The 27,531-nt window shown below is 45.2% G+C and overlaps 2 protein-coding genes across 4 annotated transcripts; one reads left to right on the top strand and one right to left on the bottom strand.

Moving 5' to 3' along the window:
- Window positions 1–25,559, top strand: tepsin (TEPSIN adaptor related protein complex 4 accessory protein). Of its 2 annotated transcripts, XM_029697814.1 has the most exons (14): window positions 1–91; window positions 485–557; window positions 703–794; window positions 993–1,086; window positions 1,210–1,277; window positions 1,365–1,446; window positions 1,761–1,832; window positions 1,937–2,125; window positions 2,272–2,461; window positions 2,558–2,671; window positions 2,799–2,877; window positions 2,994–3,128; window positions 22,335–22,471; window positions 25,519–25,559. In XM_029697814.1, exons 1-13 carry the CDS (start codon window positions 53–55, stop codon window positions 22,449–22,451), a joined length of 1,344 nt encoding a protein of 447 aa, XP_029553674.1. In that variant the 5' UTR covers window positions 1–52; the 3' UTR covers window positions 22,452–22,471; window positions 25,519–25,559. The 2 variants fall into 2 exon arrangements, with proteins under 2 accessions (XP_029553674.1, XP_029553673.1); XM_029697813.1 differs by lacking the exons at window positions 22,335–22,471; window positions 25,519–25,559 and adding an exon at window positions 5,244–6,824.
- On the bottom strand, window positions 8,151–19,684 carry LOC115152905 (adapter protein CIKS). 2 transcript variants are annotated; one of them, XM_029697827.1, is made up of 10 exons: window positions 19,419–19,684; window positions 18,946–19,034; window positions 16,221–16,867; window positions 13,127–13,172; window positions 10,387–10,457; window positions 9,948–10,045; window positions 9,787–9,855; window positions 9,508–9,624; window positions 9,316–9,390; window positions 8,151–8,561 (listed from the first exon to the last, which is right to left on the bottom strand). In XM_029697827.1, the coding sequence occupies exons 2-10, from the start codon at window positions 18,975–18,977 to the stop codon at window positions 8,415–8,417; spliced, it is 1,302 nt and encodes a 433-aa protein (XP_029553687.1). In that variant the 5' UTR covers window positions 18,978–19,034; window positions 19,419–19,684; the 3' UTR covers window positions 8,151–8,414. The 2 variants fall into 2 exon arrangements, with proteins under 2 accessions (XP_029553687.1, XP_029553688.1); XM_029697828.1 differs by having other exon boundaries at window positions 18,946–19,016.
- Window positions 25,560–27,531: the final 1,972 nt, after the last annotated feature.

The raw sequence follows: 27,531 nt of genomic DNA, 5'->3' as shown, positions 1-27,531 counted from the left end.
CTCGTTGTCTGTCCCAAGGAAGAGATGTGTAGCCTCCAGTTATTGCAAAATCATGGCAACATTCATGGAACGACTGTCTTTCCTTCAGAAAGTAGGTGTTATTTACCAATATAAACGCTTGCGAATAACATGTTGATATAATTCATATATGTCACTTTATGGGGGAACAGTACATTGTTTTGTAAATCCCATTACGCCCACTGTTTACTGTACCACAGCAACCTAGTTAGCTAACGTTAGCATGCTAGCACATCATATGATATCACACTCCCAGGACATAAATCGTTTGTCGTGATCAGACTAATATAAGACTTGAGCTCTATAGTCAATTGGTATGATTTCTTCCCACAGTGTATTACGCTGGACCCACCACCCTGTGCTTTTCGCTATAAACCCAAACATAAAATGACACAAATCCTAGCTAAATGGTCTATTCTGGTGTTCATCTGTTGGCCAATCCATGCATGATCTCTCACCCTCTCAGGTTCCCACTTTGATGAAAGCAACAGCAGATGACGAAAAGCCCTGTCCTGGATACCTCTTTGAAGAAATCGGAAGTATCCTTTTATCCCCATCACCTCTCACTGTATGCTGATACAGTACTGTGTTCTGATATTAAAGATCATTTAGGGAGATCCTATTCTTTTCAATGTCAACCCAAAGACAGTACAGTTTGTATCCTTTACCCTCCTGGCGCTGCAGAAATCTCCCAGGAGTCCACTGGGTGTGGTCAGTGCCTGTTGGAGTACCTGTTGGAGAGGCTGCAGGTAGAATCCTGCCATGTCAAAATAAAGGTGAGCTCAACTAGCCAGGTCACCAGGCTTTCAGCTGCATTTTAGAAGCCCCCAAACACTGAATTTGACCTTGATTTGTTAACTGAGGCAGAAGAGGAATCATGTAGAAGAATGCAGCTAATCTTCACCATATATCATATCAGCTATTCATCTGTTCCTCCTGTGCCTCTTCCCTTTCCATCCTCTCTGTCCTTCCAGGTTCTGAAGATCTTCGTCCATCTCTGTGGCCACGGATCACCTCACTTTCTGACGGAACTCAGACGGAACTCCACCTTCATCCAGCAGGCCTCAGGTGAGATGATGATGTGACCACTAATGCATTTCAGTGTCTCCATTTCATCCTTCTCTTTATGACAGTAGGGTTTCGGAGAGCTATGAGTGTTATACTGAATCTGTGTGTTATGCTGAATATCAGTTTACAGTGGTCCTCTTGACCCCATCCATGGCACTGCTATGTACCAGAAAGTGAGGGCCACGGCACAGGTGAGCCAAAACAATGTCTAAAACAATTACTATCCCCCAATGCGTCTTTTTGAAACTCACAAACTCTCTGTCTTTATCGGTCTTCAGGAATTGGCCAGGTTACTCTTCACAGAGACAGTCTCCCACCAGAGCAGCACGTCTCCATGCAAACTAGCCATGGCCAACATGGGTGAGTACATTGTATTGTTATTGCATGTGTATCTCTCTTATTAGTTAACAAACAATCTCTGACCTAATACTGCTACTAATGACAGACATCTGGCTACTGAATGAATGGATGTGACCTCAATTACAATCAAGTTAAACCAATCCTTCTGGCAGAGAGATTGAGTTAGAGAAAAGGAGGGAGGGTGGAGAAGAAGAAAGAAGCAGGGAGGAAAGAGGAAGAGACAGTGGGAAAAGAGGGAGTGGATGGGAAGAGTGGGGAAAGGCAGGCAGACAAGTACAATGGTTGTCTTTTATCGCTGAGGTCTTTTGTTCCAGGCATGGGGTCGGAGTCTGCCCACGGATCCAGAATGCAGGGGTTTGGCTACAGCCCAGGGAAGAACATAACAAGTAGGCCACCATTTTGGTTTCATGTGGCTCAGTGGACCTGTTTGAATAGATTTCAATTACACCCAGTCAAATCCATGTCTTATATCACGTCCTGTTTCCGGCAGGTGGTGAGACCCTGATGGACAAGATCCGCAAGGCTACTGAGTTTGTGGCTAGTGCCGTCCTGCCCCCGATGGAACACCAGGGTATCCGTCTCCATGACAACCACTACCGGGCGGTGGTGGCGCCTTCGGGCCCTGTAGAGGTGGCAGTGCCAGCATGTGCCTACACTGTGCCTCCTCACAGACCCAAAGGTGTTTTTAAATCAGCTGTTATATTGATTAGATCATTAGGCTTTTATTACATAGTTGTTACATGTTTGACAGGACTGAAAGCCTTCTTCGCCTGTACTTCTCTCAATATCCTGGCCTGTTCCCTCTCTCTCTTCCCCCACTCTTAGTTTCCCAGCGGTGTCCAGGGCAGGTGGGTGGGGGCTGGGAGGAGATTGACAGCAGCCATAGCTCCTCCCACAACTCCTGTCAGGAGAACGCAGACCACTGCCAGGTCTCGGGGGGCGGTAGCAGCAATTCAGGTGGCACCGGTAGCCAATCGGGAGCCAGTAGGGAGAGCTCCGGAGACCTATCAGAACGGTGGAAATATTACATGATATAAGAAGTCATTACCAGGAAAATACTAAATGAGTCAACCATGCTGAGTCTCCCTCCATCTACCTTTCTCTGTGTCAGGGTGGAGGCTATGCAGTTAGGGGACTGTGGGCAGGAGATGGCGCTGATCAGCAGGATGACTGAGGGCTCCAAGGTCTTCCTGTCCAGAGAGGAGAACCAGCACTTCATCAAGGAGTCAGTACAGACCAATAGGTTGCATGTTATTAGAGCATTGGCTTCGACCTTTGTTCCTGTCTGCCTTCACCTTGATTTTTGTCCAGTGTGTTTTTGGATGTTTTAATTCCCTCCCATCTGTCCCCAGGTGTTCCACTCTGAACTGTGAGGTGGTGGTGGAGCTGCTCTCTCGCAGACTGCAGGACCCGTCACAGACTGCCCAGATGGTACAGTCAATATACATGTGTCTTGAATGTGCTGCTATTTTGACTAGGTTTCTCTTGAAAAATAAACATCAAATCTCAAATATGTGTGAATGTGCTGCTTCCCTCCGTCTCACCAGAGGGCGCTGTGTGCTGTGGCCTGTCTCATGACCTCTGATCTGCTGTCTCTGGAGCAAATCTTCGGGGTGACCCAGAGGAGGCTGGTCCAGCTGAGTGAGGGACCCCCAGGGCCTGTGGCCAACAAGACCATCAAGGTAACGCATAGTCTAGTTATTACCTTTAAAGCTGCAATATGTAACTTTTTAGGTGACCAAACCAAATTCACATAGAAATGAGTTATAGATATTTCATTCCCATTGAAAGCAAGTCTAAGAAGCGGTAAATCTGTTCTATGTGTGCTATTTATATGCTTTCCATTCTTAAGTTTTGTTTTTGCGTCTTTTTTACTTTCGGTTTCACACCTGCTCATCGTACATCTCATTCCAAAATCATGAGCATTAATATGGAGTTGGTCCCCCCCCCCCCTTTGCTGCTATAACATCCTCCATTATTCTGGGAAGGCTTTCCACAAAATATTAGAACATTGCTGGAACAAGGAGCCTGAACCATGAAAAACAGCCCCAGACCATTATTCCTCCTCCACCAAACTTTACAGTTGGCACTATGCATTCGGGCAAGTAGCATTCTCCTGGCATCCGCCAAACCCAGATTCATCCGTCGGACTGCCAGATGGTGAAGTGTGATTCATCACTCCAGAGAATGCATTTCCACTGCTCCAGAGTCCAATGGCAGCGAGCTTTACACCATTCTAGCCCACGCTTGGCATTGCGCATGGTGATCTTAGGCTTGTGTGTAGCTGCTCGGCCATGGAAATCCATTTCATGAAGCTCCCGACGAACAGTTATTGTGTTGACGTTGCTTCCAGAGGCAGTTTTGAACTCGGTAGTGAGTGTTGCAACCGAGGACAGGCGACTTTTAACGCTTCAGCACTTGGTGGTCCCATCCTGTGAGCTTGTGTGGTCTACCACTTCGCGACTGAGCCATTGTTGCTCCTAGACGTTTCCACTTCAAAGTAACATCACTTAAAGTTGACTGGGGGCAGCTCTAGCAGGGCAGAAATTTGATGAACTGACCTGTTGGAAATGTGTCATCCTATGATGGTGCCATGTTGAAAGTCTCTGAGCTCTTCAGTACGGGCCATTCTACTGCCAATATTTGTCTATGGCGATTGCATGGCTGTGTTCTCGATTTTATACACCTTTCAGCAACGGGTGTGGCTGAAATAGCCAAATCCACTCATTTGAAGGGGTGTCCACATACTTTTGGTGATGTACTGTATGTCAGTGGGAGAACATTTACATTTAAGTCATTTAGCAGACGCTCTTATCCAGAGCGACTTACAGGAATTGCCTGCCAAGGAATTTGGCTTCAATTGTTATGTATTGTGTCAGTGGCCCCCGATGTTGCTATGGGGACTCTTAGGGAATAATCAAGTGGAAACTGAGTGTGGACTAACTAGAAATGACTTGGACCATAGATTTATCTAACCAGTGCAGTCATCCTCTAAATCTTATCAAAATACTTACTTCTGAATATCTTGTTCTCCCGACTGCAGTTTTATAGGAAGTGTGTGACTGCTCCCACCACAGGCAGACAGGAGCTGAGAAAGGACCTGTGTGTTAGAGAGTTTGAAGCTCTGAAGGCCTGCCATGCGGTAGCAGAGAAAACAGTCTATAACTTGGGTGACAGGAGTCTTTGACAATTTTATGGGCTTTACTCTGACACCGCCTATTGTATAGGTCCTGGATGGCAGGGAGCTTGGCCCCAGTGATGTACTGGGTTGTTTGCACTACCTTCTGTAACGCCTTACGGTCAGATGCCGAGCAGTTGCCATACCAGGCGGTGATGCAACCGGTCAGGATGCTCTCGATGGTGCAGCTGTAGAACCTTTTGAGGATCTTGGGGCCCATGCCAAATGTTTTCAGTCTCCTGAGGGGGACAAGGTGTTGTCGTGCCCTCTTCAAGACTGTCTTGGTGTGTTTGGACCATGATAGTTCATTGGTGATGTGGACACCAAGCAACTTGAAACTCTCGACCTGCTCACAGCAGCTTAGATGGAACAATGATTCTCTACACTATATTGCTTGTTTTGTCACAAACTGAAATGAAGCGAACTATTAGAATTTTAGCAACCAGGGAATGGCAGAGCGATTTGTGCATATTGAACCTTTAATAATAAGTAAACACCAGAGAGACAGAGTGTGATGAGCCTGGGTGTTATAATCGAAGATGATGATCTACGATGGTTGACTCTTGGTACATACACTATGTAGTTTTGCATTGTAAAAAAGGATGGTTTTGCCTTCCAGATCCTTCGTCAGTTTAAGGCTCTGATGGGCGGGCCAATCATTGGTGCCGGATGTGATGCAGCAGCAGCCAATGGTGTTCCTCTATCCTCCTCGGACCAGCCCCCCACTCCCACAAGTCCCACACTGCTACTGCCAACACGCCCAGGTGACATCACGGTCTTTAACCATCACAGAGGGAGAGACCCTGAGACTGAGCAGTCACCTGGGGGGCAAGCTCAACCCCCTCCCCTGCCTGACCTGGGCTGGGCCCAAAGGGGTACATCTGAGAGGTTACTGAATCTCAACCTTGATGATGAGAGAGGGTCTGCTAGTCAGGATGAAGAGTTTGTGGACAGTCAGATTGGGTTTAGGACTGGTGAGACCCAGCTCACCTCAGATGTTATAGTAAAAGACTCAGAACTCCAGACAGAGAGGGACCCATTCCGAGTCACGGACCCCCAGATCGAGCAGCCCTGTGGGGGTAGACTCTCTTTGTTCAGTGGCATGGAGCTGGTGACCAGAGGGAGGTCTGTGTGTCCATCAACCCTTACAGAGAGGAATGGAGATCTGCAGCCTCAGGTGGAAAAGAGAGAAGGGAGGGAGCGCCTGAGTGTTACCCCTACAAACACACCGCTACTCTGTGTCGATGACATCAGCAATACAACGCCTACATACGACCTCACATCCACCAGCAGCCAATCAGCCTCAGCCTTCTCTTTCCTTAACCTCTGATCTCCAACACAGAACAGGATGGTTAGGATAATGCTGGCACCATAGGCATCTCTGCTCTAAAACCATGACTACAGTTTGTCAGGGGTGCCCAGCTCCCAGTCCTGAAGGTATGCAATGTTCGCTGTGATCTGTGAGTCGTAATATTAACTTCATTTCCACAATAATCCCCAGAGGTAAAAACTCTACACAGTATGCCTGGAGTATGTTCAGTTTGCAGAGTTATGTTTAACAAATGTGAGATCATTTTCACAAGCTAGCTAATGGTTACTTTGACTCAGGATTTTGCACTACAATGATTTTTTGTTAGAGTAATCCCACTTGGGCACACACTGATTGAATCAACATTGTTTCCACGTTGAGCCAACATGGAATAGATGTTGAATTGACATCTGTGCCCAGTGGGATGTGTCTTCCGCTCTTCTCTGGCACTAGGTGCCCTTCTTACTACCTTAAATATAAACATTGTTATTTCACAAGTGTGTTTTATTTCTACTGTTGATTCACATTCAATAGGAATGGGACTGGTTGTAGGTTGCATGAACGATTTGCCAAAACCTCAGTGAAACATAATGAAGTAATGTATGAATGAGGAGTTGTCCTTCTCTATGTCCTCTAAACCATGCCTGTCTGTTGGTCAGAGCGCTACAGTATACGACAGATTGAAAGCATATTGGTACATTCAGTGGTGACACTGTGTCTATTTCAACTAAAGCCATGCTGTTGCACCACTGTGTGTGACTACAATAAAACCGGCTGTCTTTGTTGCAGCACTAAGTAGAAGAAAGGCCTTTTATGGTGGGGCATTACATAACATTAGCAGCACCCTGCCCTAGAGGCGTTAAATAAATGAATCTGATTCACTGCAATTCCTCCCTTGTCAGAAATGTGTTATCTGTTCAGTAGTTATTTGGTCTCTGGATATGCCACTAGGGCTGCGTTTACACAGGCAGCCCGATTCTGATCCATTTTCACTAATTGGTCTTTTGAGCAATCACATCAGCTCTGAAAAAGAGATGATGTGGTTGGTCAAAAGAACAATTAGAGGAAAATATCAGATTTGAGCTGCCTGTATAAACACAGCCTAATATTCAACTCCCCATGGGACCATGGCACTGCAATGTTTTGAATCAAATGTTCCCCTCTCCAGGGTGGGCTAATCTACCAGCTCACATTTGTTGCATGTGTTTTAAATTTGATTGAAAACATTGGGGGCAGGGAAGTCAGATCATAGAAGTTAGGTAATCTAGTGGGTCTTTCAGTCAGCAGGGAGTTGTCTCATATGCGGTTCAGCTTTGCTATGTGCCCGGAGGGGGCCCATGTTAGAACTAAAACACATTCCTGCACTACAAGAATAACAGGTATGTCACTATGGAAAAGAGCCCATGGGACATCACCTCATTGAAGATGAAATGTAAAAGGTTTAGGGTCGGGATGTCCCAAGGATCCCGTATAGCATTAACCATGTCACTCTAGGGCAGGGGGTGTCAAACTCCGTGGAGGTCCGAGTGTCTGCTGGTCTGTTACTTCCTTTCAATTATTGTCAAACGAAGACTTAGGACCTCCCCTCACCTAGTTGTCAAACTAATCTTATTAAGACCTAGATAACCAGGTGCGGGGAGGTCCTAACTAATCAATTACCTTAATCATTCAAGTACAAGGGAGGAGTGAAAACCCACAGACACTTTAGTCTCTGGAATGAGTTTGACACCTGTGATAGTGCACCATTTCAGATGCAGATATTCTTTGCCGATGGACCGACCTGTCAAAATTGTCTGTCTAGGTACTCAATCACTGCCCAGCGGGGTCTAAGTCACTATACCTGGAGTCCAACTTCGAGTCCTTTATACTTGAGTCCCAAGTCATGCTAAAAGCTGCGGTCCAACAATCTTTAAATCAATATTTCATCAGGTAAAAAGCTAAGTAAGGCTAGACTGCTAGTACGGTAGCTATGTCACATTTGCTGTTATAGCTAGCATGTTGAATCATGCAAGAGAGAAAGACTGACAAAGTCATCACTGGTCGAGTCAGAGTCATGAAAATCGTGACTTAAGTCCAAGTCAAAATGCCTCCGTTTAAAAGAGTATTTCCATAAGGGAAAACATTTATTTAGTAAAATAATGTTCTATTTATTCACTCATCTTGGATGCATGCAATAGTAGTTTTTATAGGGAGCAAACCAACTGAAATAAGACAGGGTAAATATCAATCAAATCCAATTTATTGCAACCTCCCTGGGCAGAATACTGCAACAGATGTTCTCAAAAGACAAGAGTATTCAGAGGTTATTGATTATGTGCTTCACAACTCCTTAGTGTCACTCAGCCATAGCTATGGAAACACAAATTCCCTAGAATAACACTAGTGCCTTCACCCCAAAAAAGGCTGGGAGTGGGACCCAGTCCTGATGGAAAAACAGCATGACTGGACTTCACTGTAAAGTAAACCCAGCAGGCTGTGGTTCTAGAGGGGGGTGGAGACGATGGTGGGTAGCTCCCCAACAGGCGGAGGGTTGTACTTCTCCACTCTCATCAGTCGACGTAGGATGTCGTCTCTGTCCTTTGGCCAGGTGTAGACTAGAGTGTTCTGGAGCCAGGCAGGAACATGGCACTGAGACAGACAGAAGACCTGCTTATACCTGGTTCTAACATGCAGCCTTTGTCCTGATCTTGTCCACATTCTGATTGTGCCCACACTTTTAGATAGGTGTAGATGATTAAAAGAAGCATCTGATTGTGATCAGATCTTCCTGCCCACCTCTGGAGGTAGTCAGGCACGCATTGTGTCTGGATATTGTACAAGTGTAAACGGATCTGAACAGTGAAACCATTTAAATCATAATTTCCCACCCTCTAATACCATTGACAGGTGTCACCATTGACTTGTGGCATCAATAGGTGTCTTAAAATAAATAATACATATTAATTTGAAACAATATCTGTCATATCATTTGCATACAGGGAGGGACCAGAAAACCTGGTCACAATGCAGACACAGTGGACGGAAAAGACACATTTTAATACCACGTGTGGACACATGTGAAAACATGGGTACAATCGTTTTGCTGAGGGGGGGACGGATCATAATAATGGCTGGAATGGAGTAAATGGAATGCTATCAAACACATGGAATTCATTCATTCCGTTCCAGCCATTACCATGAGCCCGTCCTCCCCAATTAAGGTGCCACCAACCTTTAGTGGTGTTAGCGTAAGGTATAAACAGGCTAGAGGGAGAGAGGCTGCTAGAAAGAGGGCATTGATCTTACTGAATTCAGTAAATAAGAGCTATTGTCTTTCAGTTTCCTAGTAAAGTGTTTTAGTGCTTTAAAAAAAACTACATTCATTTCCACATAAGTCCCATACCTTTTTAGCTCCTGGAAACAGTATGGGAATGAATCTGAAGTTCTGGCATCCATTCTGAATGAACTCATTCTGCAGCTGTAACATAGTCACACTTTCATATCACTTTCTAGAAGTGAAGCATGAAATCAATGAAAACATTATTTTTGATAGATGATTATCATTCGTTTTCTTTATGGACTGCCATAAGTTCACCTGCTTATGGATATAGACTGTGTGTAACATCCTCTCGTCTTTCTCCATATAGATATTAGCCCCCGTTACGGTCTCATGATACTTGGGACTGATAACAATGATGATAAGGTAATATTTCTGTGAAGGTGGAGATAGAAAGGATTAGCCCTCAGCCCAGGGCACTTCATGTTGACACAAGCTAACTTCACTTAATTTGTGATGTAACAGCATTGATTAAAAGGTTAAGAAGCATTTCTACCATCTTGTCAAAGTCATCTGAGGTTGAATCAGCCATTTTACCTCGTTGATGTATTTTTCCATGAAGTCAATGGCGCTAATACTGATGAGCTGTTGCTCAAATACATCCACCTGAAACCATACAGGAAGAGAAACATCAGTAAATGTCAAGTGAAAGTCTGATTCTGAACTGTAAAAAGTGATGAGGAATAAAATAACCTTACACTAGTGTCAAAGCCGTTGTGTCGCAGCAGGGAAACAAAGTTCATGGTCTCTTTAAAATGGTTGTCGCTGTCTCTCTCATAGGTGACAAAGACCTTTCCTAAAATAAACAAATAACATGTTACTCAATAGCACTGTGTGCTGTTAAATAGCACACCATGTGGACCAACAGAAACACGTGTGTAATCACTCCTATTTGTATAATATCACAAACATTTTACATTTTTGTCATTTAGCAGATGCTCCTATTCAGAGCGACTTACAGTTAGTCACATTCATCTTAAGGTAGCTAGGTGAGACAACCACATATCACAATCATAGTAATTAAAAATGTTCCTTAATAAAGCAACTATCTGCAAAGTCAGTGCTAGTAAGAAAAGACAAAAAATTCCATGTTGATACTATTGGCAGTTTGTCAACCATACTCTGCACAGCGCTTACTTTGCTCCAATGACAGCTGTGTACTACTCCCAGGTCTGTCACTTTGTCTGTGTTGGGGGACAAAGCTCTCACTGTGATGGGAGAGACAAGTCAAATCATTGTGCCAGTCAAGAACTTAACTTACACTAAGTGTAATTTACATTTACATTTTAGTCATTTAGCAGATGCTCTTGTCCAGAGCGACTTAAGTGGATTCATTTTTGTACTTTTTCCCATACTGATCGCCGTGGGAATCAAACCCACAACCCTGGTGTTGTAAGTGTTGTAGCGTCATGTTCTAACTGAGCCAATACTTTATTTATCCCTCTAGGGGAAACTGTCCAGGCAGTTATTGGCCTTTTAGATATTTGAGTTCCCACTTTGTTTGGTTGCTTGGACCCCTTGTCTATTGGTCTGTACTAAACCATTACCTATGATGTGTGTTCATAAGTGGAGGCTGGTGGGAGGTGCTATGGGAGGACGGGCTCATTGTAATGGATGGAATGGAATGAGTCAAACGTGTGGTTTCCATATGTTTGATACCGTTCCATTAATTCCATTCCATTCTTTACAATGAGCCTGTCCTCCTATAGCTCCTCCCACCAGCCTCCTGTGGTGTCCACCGTACAGCTAACGCTGTGTTACGGCCTGTACTGTTTGTGTACGACTTCAGTGGCATGCAGAGTCTGGAACCGAAAACACGTTATTATTAAAAGCACATGCCTGTTCCAATGGAAAAAGAGTATGTTACATGTAATTGACATAATTAGATTGTCAGAACTCTTCTCTGTCGAATAATTTACAGTATGCATTCCTTAAATCATCCTCTTCAAATGGTTTGATATTGTCACGGATGTCATCGTTTACACTAGACAGTTTTTAAAATGTAACCAAGGAAGTAAAACATTGAGGGGAAGTTGTAACATCAGAGCCCGTCCAACATTTCCTCATCTCCCACCCCTTCTAATGTGACTATCCCCGATGCTTCTCCCTCTTTTCCCCCTGCCCAGCTACAAAGTTTCCCCCTGCAGGCAGTCACTGAGTCAGAGTTCCTAAAGGAGCTCCTTAAACTTGACCCCCAAAATACCCTTTCTTCTTTAAGGTTGTTGCCCCTATCATCACCAAGCCTGTCTCTCCTTTCTGGGGAGGTTCCCTTTGCTTGGAAGGTAGCCACAGTTTGTCCTTTATTTAAAAGGGGGAGATCAAGCTGATCCTAACTGTCATAGGCCTAGTTCTATTTTGCCCTGTTTATCAAAAGTGTTGGAAAAACTTGTCAATAATCAACTGACTGGCTTTCTTGATGTCTACAGTATTCTCTCTGGTATGCAATCTGGTTTCCACTCAGGTTATGGATGTGTCACTGCAACCTTAAAGGTCCTCAATGATGTCACCATTGCCCTTGATTCTAAGCAATGTTGTGTTGCTATTTTTATTGACTTGGCCAAAGCTTTTGATACGGTAGGCCATTTCATTCTTGTGGGCTGACTAAGGAGTATTGGTGTCTCTGAGGGGTCTTTGGCCTGGTTTGCTAACTACCTCTCTCAAAGAGTGCAGTGTATAAAGTCAGAAAATCTGCTGTCTCAGCCACTGCCTGTCACCAAGGGAGTACCCCAAGGCTCGATCCTAGGCCCCACGCTCTTCTCAATTTACATCAACAACATTGCTCAGACAGTAGGAAGCTCTCTCATCCATTTATATGCAGATGATACAGTCATACTCAGCTGGCCCCTCCCCGGATTTTGTGTTAACTCTACAACAAAGCTTTCTTAGTGTCCAACAAGCTATCTCTGCCCTTAACCTTGTTCTGAACACCTCCAAAACAAAGGTCTCGTGGTTTGGTAAGAAGAAGGCCCCTCTTCCCACAGGTGTTATTACTACCTCTGAGGGTTTAGAGCTTGAGGTAGTCACCTCAAACAAGTACTTGGGAGTATGGCTAGATGGTGCACTGTACTTCTCTCAGCACATATCAAAGCTGCAGGCTAAAGTTAAATCTCTTTCACCCCAGCTGCCAAACTAACCCTGATTCAGATGACCATCCTACCCATACTAGATTACGGAGACGTAATTTATAGATCGGCAGGTAAGGGTGCTCTCGAGCCGCTAGATGTTCTTTACCATTCGGCCATCAGATTTGCCAACTTTTGCTCCTTGTAGGAGACATCACTGCGCTCTATACTCCTTTGTAAACTGGTCATCTCTGTAAACCCACTGCAAGACCCACTGGTTGATGCTTATTTATAAAACTCTTAGGCCTCACTCCCCCCTATCTGAGATATCTACTGCAGCCCTCATCCTCCACATACAACACCCGTTCTGCCAGTCACATTCTGTTAAAGGTCCCCAAAGCACACACATCCCTGGGTCGCTCGTCTTTTCAGTTCGCTGCAGCTAGCAACCGGAACGAGCTGCAACAAACACTCAAACTGGGCAGTTTTATCTCAATCTCTTCATTCGAAGACTCAATCATGGACACTCTGACGATAGTGGCTTCTTTGTGTGATGTATTGTTGTCTCTACCTTCTTGCCCTTTGTGCTGTTCTGTGCCCAATAATGTTTGTACCATGTTTTGTGTTGCTACCATGTTGTTGTCATGTTGTGTTGCTATCATGCTGTGTTGTCATGTGTTGCTGCCTTGCTATGTTGTTGTCTTTGTTGTGATGTGTTTTGTCCTATATTTATATTGTATTTGTTGTATTTATTTTTAATCTCAGGCCCCCGTAATGTAAAACAATTTAAAAGATGGGTTAGTTAGACAACTCACCTTTGAGTGGTGCCAGCTGCATCTTGATGTCTGCAGTGGTCCGGACCTGATACGACACCAATATATTATTTTATTTAGAAAATAGTACCAGTCAAAAGTTTGGACACATCTACTCATTCAAGGGTTTTTACATTGTAGAATAATAGTGAAGACATCAAAACTATGAAATAACACAAAAAAAGTGTTAAACAAATCACAATATATTTTATATCTGAGATTCTTCAAAGTAGCCCCCCTTTGCCTTGATGATAGCTTTGCACACCATTTGCATTCTCTCAACCAGCTTCATGAGGTAGTCACCTGGAATGCATTTAAATTAACAGGAGTGTCTTGTTAAAAGTTAATTTGTGGAATTTCTTTCCTTCTTAATACGTTTGAGCCAATCAGTTGTGTTGTGACAAGGTATGGGTTGTATACAGAAGACAGCCCTATTTGGTAAAAACCAAGTCCATATTATGGCATGAACAGCTGAATTAAGCAAAGAGAAACAACAGTCCATCATTACTTTAAGACATGAATGTCAGTCAATCAGGAAGATTAAGAACTTTGAAAGTTTCTTCAAGTGCAGTCGCAAAAAAACATCAAGCGCTATGATGAAACTGGCTCTCATGAGGACCCCCACAGGAAATGAAGACCCAGAGTTACCTCTGCAGCAGAGGATAAGTTCATTAGTTACCAGCCTTAGAAATTGCATCCCAAATAAATGCTTCAGAGTTAAAGTAACAGACATCTCAACATCAACTGTTCAGAGGAGACTGCGTGAAATCAGGCCTTCATGGTCGAATTGCTGCAAAAAAAACACTACTAAAGCACACCAATAATAAGACGAGATTTGCTTGTGCCAAGAAACATGAGCAATGGACATTAGACTGTCCATTGCTCGTGTCCTATGGTCTGATGAGTCCAAATTTTAGATTTTTGGTTCCAACTGCCATGTCTTTGTGAGATGCAGAGTAGATGATCTCCGCATGTGTGGTTCCCACCGTGAAGCATGGAGAAGGAGGTGGTGTGATGGTGCTTTGCTGGTGACACTCAGTGATTTATTTAGAATTCAATGCACACTTCACCAGCATGGCTACCACAGCATTCTGCAGCGATACGCCATCCCATCTGGTTTGCGCTTAGTGGGACTATCATTTGTTTTTCAACAGGACAATGACCCACAACACACCTCCAGGCTGTGTAAGGGCTATTTGACCAAAAAGGAGAGTGATGGAGTTTTGCATCAGATGACCTGGCCTCCACCGCAGAGTGAAGGAAAAGCAGCCAACAAGTGCTCAGCATATGTGGGAACTCCTTCAAAACTGTTGGAAAAGCATTCCAGGTGAAGTTGGTTGAGAGAATGCCAAGAGTGTTGCAAAGCTGTCATCAAGGCAAAGGGTGGCTATTTTGAAAAATATATTTGGATTTGTTTAACACTTTTTTGGTTACTACATGATTCCATTTGTTTTATTTCACAGTTTTGATGTCTTCACTATTATTCTACAATGTAAAAAAATAAAGAAAACCCCTTGAATGAGTAGGTGTCCATACTTTTGACTGGTACTAATTATTTTTGTAGACATAAATGCTTACAAACACACACTATGTAAGCATTTATGTCTATATATAGTAACAAATACATACAAAGAGTATCATTTTAATTGTCATTAGCTTTGTTTCCGTCCAATTGATGACAAATTTCCATGGGAATATTCTAAAACCCACATAAAACAATAACAGCATTTTCCCACCAGAGATGTGTTTCCATCAAATTGACTTGTTTGCGGATAAAATGCTGTGCGTTATGACGTAGTGCACATGAAAGTAACTTTTGCGGTTAAATTTCCATGTACCGAATAAAGTACAAGTTAAATAGGTTTCCATCGCATTTTCAACTCTACTATTGGTTTTATCACCATTTTTGACGGGTTATATAGTGAATGTGCACACTACACTCTGGTCTTGGCACACGCACTGCACTCTAGGCAAGAACTCGCAGATACAGTGCGGGTATGGCCTACATGATGAGATTATTATGGACAAAATAGCAAGATTATTGTTATTTGTCAAACGGCAGGAAAGCATCGATGATCTTGTCACCAGAACATTTTTTCATGGAAAGGAGCATCAAGCTCATCACCTAGCACTTTCACCACCCTGTGAAATTCATCATAATGTATTTCATCTGTAGCTAGGTGTCATAGTGGGAGGACCACACACGATGTCAACGCGTGACTTCAAGTTTATATGTGCAAATATTGATCTAATAGCCATCATAAGGCGCCTCCATCACTATTTCTCGCGTTATACATTTTTACCGACTCAAAAAGATCCCACCTTGTCTAGCGTATTTTGTTTTGTCGACATTTGGAAAGTTTACTGTCAAATTTGTTGTTTCCATCAGGCCTGTCATGACATGTTTTATCTAACATGTACTTCACTCGCATAAAAAAAGGTTGGATGGGAACCTGTTTATAGACAGAATATGTTGCTGCATGCACTGTGGATGATCTAACACTTTAGGAGGTGGAAGGACAACATATGAGTGCCTCTGAGGAATAGGATGCCACATATGGCCTGGGATGCTTGTGACATACACAGTGTACAAAACATTAAGAACACCTGCTCTTTCCATGACATAGACTGACCAGGCTAATCCAGGTGAAAACTATGATCCCTTATTGATGTCACCTGTTAAATCCACTTCAAGCAGTGGGAGACAAGTTACAGGGGATGAGACAGGTTAAAGAAGGATTTTTAAGCCTTGAGTTGTGCCATTTAGAGGATGAATGGGCAAGACAACAGTGTATGGTAGTAGGTGCCAGGCGCACCGGTTTTTGTCAAGAACTGCAACGCAGCTGGGTTTTTTCACGCTCAACAGTTTCCCGTGTGTATCAAGAATGGTCCACCACCCAAAGGACATCCAGCCAACTTGACACAATTGTGGGACGCACTGGAGTCAACATGGGTCAGAATTCCTGTGGAATACTTGACACCTTGCAGCGTCCATGGCCCGACGAATTGAGGCTGTTCTGAGGGCGAAAGGGGGGTGCAACTCAATATACTAAATATAGTTTTACACACACCCCATATGACTGGAACTGGAACTCACCATAGTAGGGTGGACGGTAACTTGGCCTTGGAACGATCTGTAGGACACGGCCCATTCCGAGCCCCTGTGCAGGGCACTGTGCACAGCAGACCGGGCCCTGGGTTGGATAGGGGTACGGGGGAAGGAAAGGGTAGCGGAGGGCAGCCTCTGGTGGGCAGGAGAGCAGAGAGTACGGCTGCTCCAGGCTACTGATGCTGGGGCTGTATCGCCCAGGGAGTGAGTGATGATAGCCCTCCTCTACTGGGCAACTGGCAAAGTCTGCACAGTGGGGGTATGAGTAGGATGGCAGGCTGTCTGGGTATGGCCCTCCAGTGCGTCCATCGCTGCTGTTGGCAACGCTGGATTTCAACCAGGCGTACCTCTGGTGGTCCAGGGCACTCAGACACATCTCTTCCTGTCTGGGGTAGGGTGTCTGGGGGCTGTAGCCAGCACATAGTCCGTGGGGTGGCCAGTTTGGGCTGGATCTTGACGATGGTTCTTCTTGGCTGCCGTATGGCTCTCTATTGGCCATCCTGCTCTGGCTGAGGACTTCTGGATAATTGAGTTGACTCTGGGGTCTTAAGCGTAGGGAACTAGATATGGATACGTCACTCATTGTCTCATCATTCTCCTCACACTGACTGTGGCTGTCCAGCAGGGGGGGGAGTCTACAGAGAGTGAAGAGACAAGTCAAACAACAGTGAATAACCTAGAACAGGGATGGGCTACTTTGATCGGGGTGGGGACCACAAAAAATCTGAACTCATCATGAGGGGCCGCAGTGTCAGGTCTGCGTTCCCACATGAATACAGAGCCGGCCCTAAGTTACATTTTGTTGCCCCCCCCCCACCACCACCTTGCGGGCAAAACATTTTACTGGCTCCCCTCTTGACAGCAGAGAGAATACAAGTTTTAGAATTAATTTCCTGTAATTCTACTCATTTTGCCATGAGGCGGAGAGAAGATTTGGCAATTTATACTGTAACTCATTTCCTATAATTCAACACATTTTGCCATGGGGCAGAGAGGAATATTTGCAGTTTTTAATATGATATCTGAATGACAGTGACTAACAAAATCAATGGGGGCTTCCCGGTCGGTAATTTGACCATGATTACTAGAAGTTTAGATAGTCTCTCCAGCTAATTTACCAGTCTAAAAAATGGTAGCTGACATGGGATAATTGACTGACTGTCAGTGACAGGCATAACAAGTGAAAAACTGCTGATGCACAATGAAATTTCAAACTTGCACCTTGTGAATTCTACTATTCTAATTGGGGCCAGTTGCCCATCCCTGACCTAGAAAGTACTCCATAGTGAAATGCCAGTGAATGACAGCTTTCAAATACAGTGCCTTCAGAAAGTATTCATACCTATTGACTTATTCCACATTTTGTGTTACAGCCTGAATTCAAAATGAATTAAATTGACTGAGTCAATACTTATTATTTAGGCTTGCCATAACAAAGGGGTTAAATATACTGAACAAAAATATAAAAAAATGCAACATGCACCAATTTCAACGATTTTAGTGAGTTACAGTTCAGAAATCAGTCACTTGAAATAAATAAATTAGGCTCTAATCTATGGATTTCACATGACAGGGCAGGGGTGCAGCCAGTTGGGAACCAGGCCCACCCAATCAGAACAAATTTTTCCCCACAAAAAAAGCTTTATTACAGACAAAAATATGCCTCAGTTTCATCAGCTGTCCAGGTGGCTGGTCTCAGACGATCCCGCAGGTGAAGAAGCCGGATGTGGAGGTCCTGGGCTGGCGTGGTTACACGTGGTCTGTGGTTGTGTGGCCAGTTGGACATACTGACAAATTCTCTAAAACGACTTTGGACGTGGCTTATGGTAGAGAATTGAACATTCAATTCTCTGGCAACAGCTCTGGTGGACATTCCTGCAGTCAGCATGACAATTGCACGCTCCCTCAAAACTTGTTTTGTGTGACAACTGCACATTTTAGAATTGCCTTTTATCCTCCCCAGCACAAGGTGCACCTGTGTAATGGTCATGCTGTTTAATTAGCTTCTTGATATGCCACGTCAGTCAGGTGGATGGATTATCTTGTCAAAGGAGAAATGCTCACTAACATGGATGTAAACAAATTTGTGCACAAAATTAGAAAAATAATATTTTGTGTGTATTACATTTTAGTCATTTACATTTTAGTCATTTAGCAGACGCTCTTATCCAGAGCAACTTACAGTAGTGAATGCATACATTTCATACATTTTTTTTTTTTTCTTCCTGTGCTGGCCCCCCGTGGGAATCGAACCCACAACCCTGGTGTTGCAAACACCATGCTCTACCAACTGAGCTACAGGGAAGGCTATGTGTATGGAAAATTTCTGGGATATTTTATTTCAGCTCATGAAATCAACACTTTTCATGTTGTGTTTATGTTTTTGTTCAGTATACTTATTGACTCGACATTTCAGCTTTACATTTTTTATGAATTTGTAAAAATGACAACAAATGTAATTCTACTTTCACATTATGGGCTAGTGACAAAATCTAAATTGAATCCATTTTAAATTCAGTCTGTCACGCAACAACATGTGGAAAAGGTCAAGGGGCGTGAATACTTTCTGAAGGCACTGTGAGAGTTGTGGTGATCTTTATCATCAACCGAGTAACTACCACACAACTGTTCAAAGCCTTTGTCTGCACTGCAATTAATAGAAGCCATTTTGCTACAGTAAGCAACGTGTCGTGCGAGCTTGTGAGGCGATTACCTTGGAGATGCACTTTGCAGAGAGGGTAACATCGCTCACTTATTCCAAGGACACCAAAGGATTTCACAAACCTGTCATTCAAATTATTACTGAGACCCCAGCAAAAGAGTTACAGGTCAAACCACAAACAAAACAAAAAAGTGTCTAGGCAACAGGTTTTACAATGCACGCTTGGATATGCAGAACAACATCTTCAGGCTACTGCTGTATCTGATAAGATACAGAAATACCTACTTTTCACATCTAGTTTTGTAGCTCAGGAAAAAGAATAGCTAAGAAAAAGTTTAAGTGTGAAGTGACTTCTACCTAGGAATATGCTTAGGATTGACTATGAGTATGAATGTTGCATAAATATGATTCGTTTTTTCTGATGTATTAACTTTGACCACATCAGCCTAAAACGGACACAAAACAAAGGCAAGGTAAAGAAGAAAAACAACAAGATGTTATGCAGTCAAAGAAAGCGAACTTACCTTAGGAAGGATTCAAGGTAGGAATGACAGGTTATGACTGTCATGAAAAATGTACGTTTACTTCTCTTTTTACCCTTTTCTCTTTTTACTTCCATATATTTACCAAACTCTACATAACAATTTACATTCCTAACCGGATGAAATCTTTATTAAGTTCCGACGAGCGCACTGTGCCTTTTGAGACAACGGAGTATTCACGGACAGCCCCGTCCGCGCTCCGGAGGTACACCGCCCTTTCTCCCAAGCCCCGCCCATCCCGCGTTGGACGTCAAATAAGATTGTGAAACCTATTTGAGATACAAAACACACAACAACATTGTAGAAGCTATTTATCATGTTTTGTCTAATATCTATTCATTCCCAATATATGCATATGAATACAAACGACGTAGAGTTCAGTTTGCATGTCTATAGACAAACATATAAGATATTGAGGTGTAGACAGGCCATTTAAAATCAGCACACAAGCTACAAATGTGCTTTACTGCAGGGCCCATACAGCACTCTGCCATGGCTTGGATGGGCAGTCGGGGAAAAGCTGTGTTTATATGACGAAGTGTATAGAGCTTTATGTAACATTGACAAACTTGAAAGATGGATTATGAAGAAATCACTTCCATTTCCTGTTGGTACAATTTTCAGTTTATGTTACAAAACAAGCAAAACAAAATATGTGCAAAGAATCTTTGTACCATCTAAACCGCTGTGAAATGTATTTTCAATAACCAAAAATATTGTATTTTCAACTTTTTGAAACTGGTGTACAAAACCGAAAGTAAAATACACAAAAACGAAATTTAAGAACGGGAAGCATAAAAATAGTGCACATAGAACAGATCTTCCGCTTCATAGACTTGCTTTCAATGCGAATTATAAATCTATAACTCATATTTCTATGTGCATTTGGTCAGGCCGCCCAAAAAGTTACATATTGCAGCTTTAACAGTGATGTTGAACTGTAAAGATCTTTGAATCTCATTGTGGCATTGTACTCAGCTCAACTCATAATGAGACTTGAAAGAGCTCTAATGCTGGTTGCAACCTGGACGTAACATAGTAAAAGGATTTCAGTGACATTCAAATTAGTATGATATGTTACATTTGGTATTGTACATGCACTGTATATACAAAAGTTTGTGGACACCCCTTCAAATTAGTGAATTTGGCCATTTCAGCCACACAGCCATGCAATCTCCATAGACAAACAATGGCAGTAGAATGGCCTTACTGAAGAGCTCAGTGACTTTCAACGTGGCACCGTCATAGGATGCCACCTTTCCAACAAGTCAGTTCGTCAAATGTCAGCCCTGCTAGTGCAGCCCTGGTCAACTATAAGTGCATCAAAAATCCTGAAATTTCCAGCCCTAACTATAACATTTTCCGACAAGATAGAACTGCCAAAAGGGGGCAGAGTTGCAATCTACTGCAGAGATCTGTCAGACCAATAACTATCCTACCCTGCCCTGCCTTTCTAAGGTCTTCGAAAGCCAAGTTAACAAACAGATCACCGACCATTTCGAATCCCACCGTACCTTCTCTGCTTTGCAATCTGGTTTCTGAGCTGGCCATGGGTGCAGCCATGCTCAAGGTCCTAAATGATATCATAGCCGCCATTGATAAGAGACAATACTGTGCAGCTGTATTCATCGACCTTGCCAAGGCTTTCGACTCTGTCAATCACCACTTCTTATCGGGAGACTCAACAGCCTTGGTTTCTCTAATGACTGACTCGCCTGGTTCACCAACTACTTCTCAGATAGAGTTCAGTGTGTCAAATCAGAGGGCCTGTTGTCCGGACCTCTGGCAGTCTCTATGGGGGTGCCACAGGGCTCAATTGTTTCTCTGTATACATCAATGATGGCGCTCTTGCTGCTGGTGATTCTCTGATCCACCTCTATGCAGATGACACCATTCTGTATACATCTGGCACTTACATTTTACATTTTAGTCATTTAGCAGACACTCTTATCCAGAGCGACTTACAGTATGCATACATTTCATACATTTTTTCCGTACTGGTCTCCCGTGGGAATCGAACCCACAACCCTGGTGTTGCAAACACCATGCTCTACCAACTGAGCCACACGGGACCCCACTTCTTTGGACACAGTGCTAACAAACCTCCAAACGAGCTTCAACGCCATACAACACTCCTTCCGTGGCCTCCAAATGCTTTTAAATGCTAGTAAAACTAAGTGCATGCTCGTCAACCGATTGCTGCCCGCACCCTCCCACCCGACTAGCATCACTACTCTGGACGGTTCTGACCTAGAATATGTGGACAACTACAAATACCTAGGTGTCTGGTTAGACTGTAAACTCTCCTTCCAGACTCACATTAAGCATCTCCAATCCAAAATTAAATCTAGAATCGGCTTCCTATTTCGCAACAAATCCTCCTTCACTCATGCCGCAAAACATACCCTTGTAAAACTGACTATCCTACTGTTCCTTGACTTCGGCGTTGTTATTTACAAAATAGCCCCCATATACAACCCAGCACTGCGACCTTTATGCTCTTGTTGGCTGGCCCTCGCTACATATTCATTGCCAAACCCACTGGCTCCAGGTCATCTATAAGTCTTTGCTAGGTAAAGCCCCGCCTTATCTCAGCTCACTGGTCACCATAGCAACACCCACCCATATCACGCGCTCCAGCAGGTATATTGCACTGGTCATCCCCAAAGCCAACACTTACTTTGGCCGCCTTTCCTTCCAGTTCTCTGCTGTCAATGACTGGAACGAATTGCAAACATCTCTGTAGCTGGAGTCTTATATCTCCCTCTCTAACTTTAAGCATCAGCTGTCAGAGCTGCTTACCGATCACTGTACCTGTACACAGCCAATCTGTAAATAGCACACCCGACTACCTCATCCCCATATTATTACTTACCCTCTTGCTCTTTTGCACCCCAGTATCTCTACTTGCACATCATCATCTGCACATATATCACTGCACCAGCTGTGGTCGGAGAGGACACACGGCCGACCGGTGCTGGAGGAGTCAGTCTGGGAGTCAAGAGGGCAGGCTGAACACTTCTCGGTCACCCCAGGTGAGTCAGCATCAAACTCACCCAGAACCCCCTGTCGGTCACATGTTCGTTGAAATTGTTTTTTCAGATTTTTTCCCTCTTCCCAGCATAGGGCTCTAGTCGAATCAGGCGCAGCTGGGAACTTTATGGATCGCGGACTCGCCATTAAGCTGGGTATTCCGCTAGTGCCGATAGATCCCCCCTTCCCCGTGCACTCCCTAGATAGCCAGCCATTAGGGTCAGGGTTGGTCAGGGAGGCAACAGTTCCACTGGACATGGTAACGCAGGGGAATCATAAGGAACGGATTAGTCTCTTCCTTATCGACTCACCTGGGTTTCCGGTGGTGCTGGGGGTTCCCTGGCTGGCTAGTCACAATCCCCGGTTTTCGTGGAGACAGGGGGTTCTCCAGGGGTGGTCAGAGGAGTGTTCAGGAAGGTGTATAGGAGTTTCCATCGGTGCTACGTCGGTGGAGAGTCCAGACCAGGTTTCCACTGTGCGCATCCCCCCTGAATACGCCGATTTGGCGATCGCTTTCTGTAAGAAGAGGGCGACCAAATTACCACCTCATCGACAGGGGGATTGTGCGATAGATCTCCAGGTAAACGCTGTACTTCCAAAGAGTCACGTGTACCCTTTGTCACAGGAGGAGATGTTGGCTATGGAGACATATGTCAGGGAATCTCTGGGACAGGGGTACATTCGGCCCTCCATTTCAACCGCCTCCTCGAGTTTCTTTTTTGTGAAGAAAAAGGAGGGAGGTCTGCGTCCGTGCATTGATTACAGAGGTCTAAATTCTATTACGGTGGGGTTTAGTTACCCGCTACCTCTGATCGCTACGGCGGTGGAATAATTTCACGGAGCAAGGTTCTTCACAAAACTGGACCTCAGGAGCGCGTATAACCTGGTGCGTATCAAGGATGGAGACGAGTGGAAAACCGCATTTAGTACCCCATCGGGCCATTATGAGTACCTCGTTATGCCGTATGGGTTAAAGAATGCTCCAGCCGTCTTTCAATCCTTTGTAGACGAGATTCTCAGGGACCTGCACGGGCAGGGCGTGATTGTCTATATCGATGATATTCTGATATATTCCGCCACCCGCGCCGCGCATGTGTCTCTGGTGCGCAAGGTGCTTGGGAGACTGCTGGAGCATGACCTATACATCAAGGCTGAGAAGTGTGTGTTCTCCAAACGAGTCGTCTCCTTCCTGGGTTATCGCATTTCCACCACGGGGGTGGTGATGGAGTGTGACCGCGTTAATGCCGTGCGTAATTGGCCGACTCCAACCACGGTGAAGGAGGTGCAGCGGTTCTTAGGGTTTGCCAATTACTACCGGAGGTTTATCTGGGGTTTTGGCCAGGTAGCGGCTCCCATTACCTCACTTCTGAAGGGGGGGCCGGTGCGTTTGCGGTGGTCGACGGAGGCGGACAGAGCCTTCAAGAGGTTGAAGGCGCTGTTCACCGATGCACTCATGTTAGCGCACCCGGACCCCTCTCTAGCCTTCATAGTGGAGGTGGACGCATCCGAGGCTGGGGTGGGTGCCATGCTGTCACAGCGCTCGGGTACGCCACCTAAACTCCGCCCCTGCACTTCCTTTTCGAAGAAGCTCGGTCCGGCGGAGCGTAACTATGATGTGGGGGACCGGGAATTGTTAGCGGTGGTAAAAGCCCTGAGGGTGTGGAGACACTGGCTTGAGGGGGCTAAGCACCCCTTTCTCATCTGGACCAACCATCGGAACCTGGAGTATATCCGGGCAGCTAGGAGACTGAATCCGCGTCAGGCAAGGTGGGCCATGTTCTTCACCCGGTTCAGGTTTACTATTTCCTACAGACCGGGCTCCCTGAAAACGAAGGCCGACGCGCTGTCCCGTCTCTATGACACAGAGGACCAGCCCATTGATCCAACTCCCATCATTCCGGCGTCTAGGCTGGTGGCACCGGTGGTATGGGAGGTGGACTCGGACATCGAGCGGGCGTTAAGGGTGGAACCTGCACCTTCACAGTGTCCCACGGGTCGCTTGTACGTGCCGCTTGGTGTTCGGGATCAATTGATTCGGTGGGCCCACACTCTACCCTCTTCGGGTCATCCGGGTGTGACGAGGACAGTGCGGGGTCTCAGGGGGAAGTACTGGTGGCCCACCTTGGCTAAGGACGTTAGGGTCTACGTCTCTTCCTGTTCGGTATGCGCCCAGAGTAGGGCTCCTAGGCACCTTCCGAGAGGGAAGTTACAGCCCCTCCCTGTTCCACAACGGCCATGGTCGCACCTGTCAGTGGACTTCCTGACCGATCTCCCGCCGTCTCAGGGGAACACTACGGTCCTGGTTGTTGTGGATCGGTTTTCAAAGTCCTGCCGTCTCCTCCCCGTTGCCCGGTCTCCCTACGGCCCTACAGACTGCTGAGGCCCTATTTACCCACGTCTTCCGGCACTACGGGGTGCCGGAGGACATTGTCTTTGATCGAGGGTCCCAGTTCACGTCCAGGGTATGGAAGGCGTTTATGGAACGTCTGGGGGTCTCGGTCAGCTTGACCTCCGGTTATCACCCTGAGAGTAATGGGCAGGCGCAGAGGGTGAACCAGGAGGTGGGCAGGTTTCTGTGGTCGTATTGCCAGGACCGGCCAGGGGAGTGGGCTAGGTACTTCCCATGGGCAGAGTTGGCCCAGAACTCACTCCGCCACTCCTCTACTAACCTATCACCCTTCCAGTGTGTTTTGGGTTACCAACCGGTCCTGGCACCATGGCACCAGAGTCAGACCGAGGCTCCTGCGGTGGAGGAGTGGGTGCAGCGCTCCAAGGAGACCTGAAGAGCCGTCCAGGAATCCCTGAAACAAGCCAGTGGACGGCAGAAGAGGAGCGCTGACCGCCACCGCAGTGAGGCACCCGTGTTCGTACCGGGGGACAGGGTCTGGCTCTCGACCCGGAACCTGCCCCTCCGCTTGCCCTGCCGGAAGCTGGGGCCGCAGTGTGTAGGGCCCTTCAAAGTCCTGAGGAGGATAAACGAGGTGTGTTATAGGTTACAACTTCCTTCCTATTACCATATTAACCCCTCGTTTCATGTGTCTCTCCTCAGGTCGGTGGTAGCTGGTCCCCTGCAGGAAGGGGAGTTGCCGGAGGTCCCTCCACCCCCTCTGGACATCGGGGGGTCTCCGGCATACACCATACGGGCCATTCTGGACTCGAGACGCCGGGTGAGGGGCCTGCAGTACCTCGTGGACTGGGAGGGGTACGGCCCGGAGGAGAGGTGCTGGGTACCGGTGGGGGACGTCTTGGACCCATCCCTGTTAAGGGATTTCCATCGCCTCCACCCGTATCGCCCTGCGCCTCGCCCTCCGGGTCGACCTCGAGGCCGGTGTCAGCGCGCTGCGGGAGCCGTGCGTCGGGGGGGGGGGGGTACTGTCACGACTCCTACCGTAGGTAGCTCCCCCTCCTGTTCGGGTGGCGCTCTGCGGTCGTCGTCGCCGGCCTACTAGCTGCCACTGATTTCCTTTTCCCCCTTTTTGTTGATTGTGTGCACCTGTTTTTGGTTTTTGAAGTGCGAGTGCGTATGTTGCGCCGACCTGTTTTTGTCCCATGTGTTTGGGCACGTTGGTTTTGGTGTGCGCTCTAGTTCGCTGTTGGGGCGGCTTGTGTTTTGCCGTTGTGTGTTAAATAAATAACACTACCCTGCATTCTCTGCCTCCTGCTCCTGACTCTGCACCCACTACGCCCTAGCGTTACAGCTATCTTATGTATACCACCCCTACCTTGTCACAACTAATTGGCTCAAATGCCAAGAAGGAAAGGAATTCCACAAATTAACTTTTAACAAGGCACACCTGTTAACAGAAATGCTTTCCAGGTGACTACCTTATGGAGCTGGTTGAGAGAATGCCAATAGTTTGCAAAGCTTAAGGCAAAGGGTGGCTACTTTGAACAATCTCAAATATAAACTATATTTTGATTTGTTTAACACTTTTTTGGGTACTACATGATTGCATATGTGTTATTTCAGTTGATGCCTTCACTATTATTCTACAATGTAGAAAATAGTACAAATAAAGAAAAACCCTTGACTGGTACTGTATACACACACAAGTAGATTATATTTTCACCAGCAGAGCTTTGCGCCCCTATGTCAGTATACCAAACTGTGTCACAAATCACTAAGTTTTCGATACCATATCAAAAGCCAACCCCACTGTGGTACAGAGCTTCCTGTCTTCCTCTCAATGCTCATCTCTCCAGCTGTTTAGATGCTACTGTCTTCCAGATTTCACAGTCAGACCACGAAGGTGATGCTACTAATTGTTTACCTGCACATCCTTTATCACGAACATTGGTTGATACCAAGTGTTCTTAGGGCCAACCTGGTCTCAGAGCATTTATATTATTCTGTATGTAAATTCGAGACATTCCTTTTAGTATATGTTACGTTTTGTATGGTATATTTGTGGATGTCCATCACCCATTTCGTATGTTAAGATTTACAATTCGTATTACATGTTACGGATTTGGAAGTAATACAATATGTTACGAATTCGCATGACGTAGAATATGTTGCCAATTTTCTAAATGTATGATATGATTCCAATTTGTTGTGGGTAACGTTAGCTAGGTGGCTAACATTATCTAGCTGGCTTACGTTTTCTATGCTAGGGTTAGGGATAAGGTTATGAGTTAGGTTAAAGGGTTACAGTTGAGGTTAGGGAAAGGGTTAGCTAACAACATGCTAAGTAGTTGCAAATTAGCTAAAAACCTAAACTTGTCCATGATTAGATTTGAACACGCAACCTTTGGGTTGCTAGACGTTCGCGTTATATGCCCAACCAACCTCCCTCCATTTGTTTCCGTCTCATTTAACCATACCAAACTGTAACAAATCTTACTATTTTGAGTGTCCCAGATTTACGTTTACTATGTTACGTCTATGAGACCAGGGCAGGCTGACTTAATCAGTGTGCATGGTGGCAATGATAAAACAGCAACAATTTATATTCTTATATGGTCCTGTTAGACATCTGTTTCCTTGTCAACTCTACTCACCTCCTTTTCCATCATTCCATCAACTTTGCTCTTCTCCTTTCTATCATCTTTCTTTCAGTGT

The sequence above is a fragment of the Salmo trutta genome, chromosome 18 (genome assembly GCF_901001165.1).
Source record: "Salmo trutta chromosome 18, fSalTru1.1, whole genome shotgun sequence".
NCBI classification, from domain to species: domain Eukaryota; kingdom Metazoa; phylum Chordata; class Actinopteri; order Salmoniformes; family Salmonidae; genus Salmo; species Salmo trutta.
This window is presented reverse-complemented; position numbering and strand designations above follow the sequence as displayed.

What these genes read in the sequence shown, in the direction of transcription:
- tepsin (XM_029697813.1), top strand. Translation starts at nt 53, where the DNA reads ATGGCAACATTCATGGAACGACTGTCTTTCCTTCAGAAA. An exon ending in CCTCTTTGAAGAAATCGGAA is followed by an intron (nt 558 to 702) that starts GTATCCTTTTAT and finishes CTGGCGCTGCAG; the next exon opens with AAATCTCCCAGGAGTCCACT. An exon ending in TGGCCAACAAGACCATCAAG is followed by an intron (nt 3,129 to 5,243) that starts GTAACGCATAGT and finishes TTTGCCTTCCAG; the next exon opens with ATCCTTCGTCAGTTTAAGGC.
- LOC115152905 (XM_029697827.1), bottom strand. Translation starts at nt 18,977, where the DNA reads ATGTTACCCTCTCTGCAAAGTGCATCTCCAAG. An exon ending in ACAGCTGTCATTGGAGCAAA is followed by an intron (nt 10,046 to 10,386) that starts GTAAGCGCTGTG and finishes TGTTTATTTTAG; the next exon opens with GAAAGGTCTTTGTCACCTAT. An exon ending in CAGTCTATATCCATAAGCAG is followed by an intron (nt 9,391 to 9,507) that starts GTGAACTTATGG and finishes ACTATGTTACAG; the next exon opens with CTGCAGAATGAGTTCATTCA.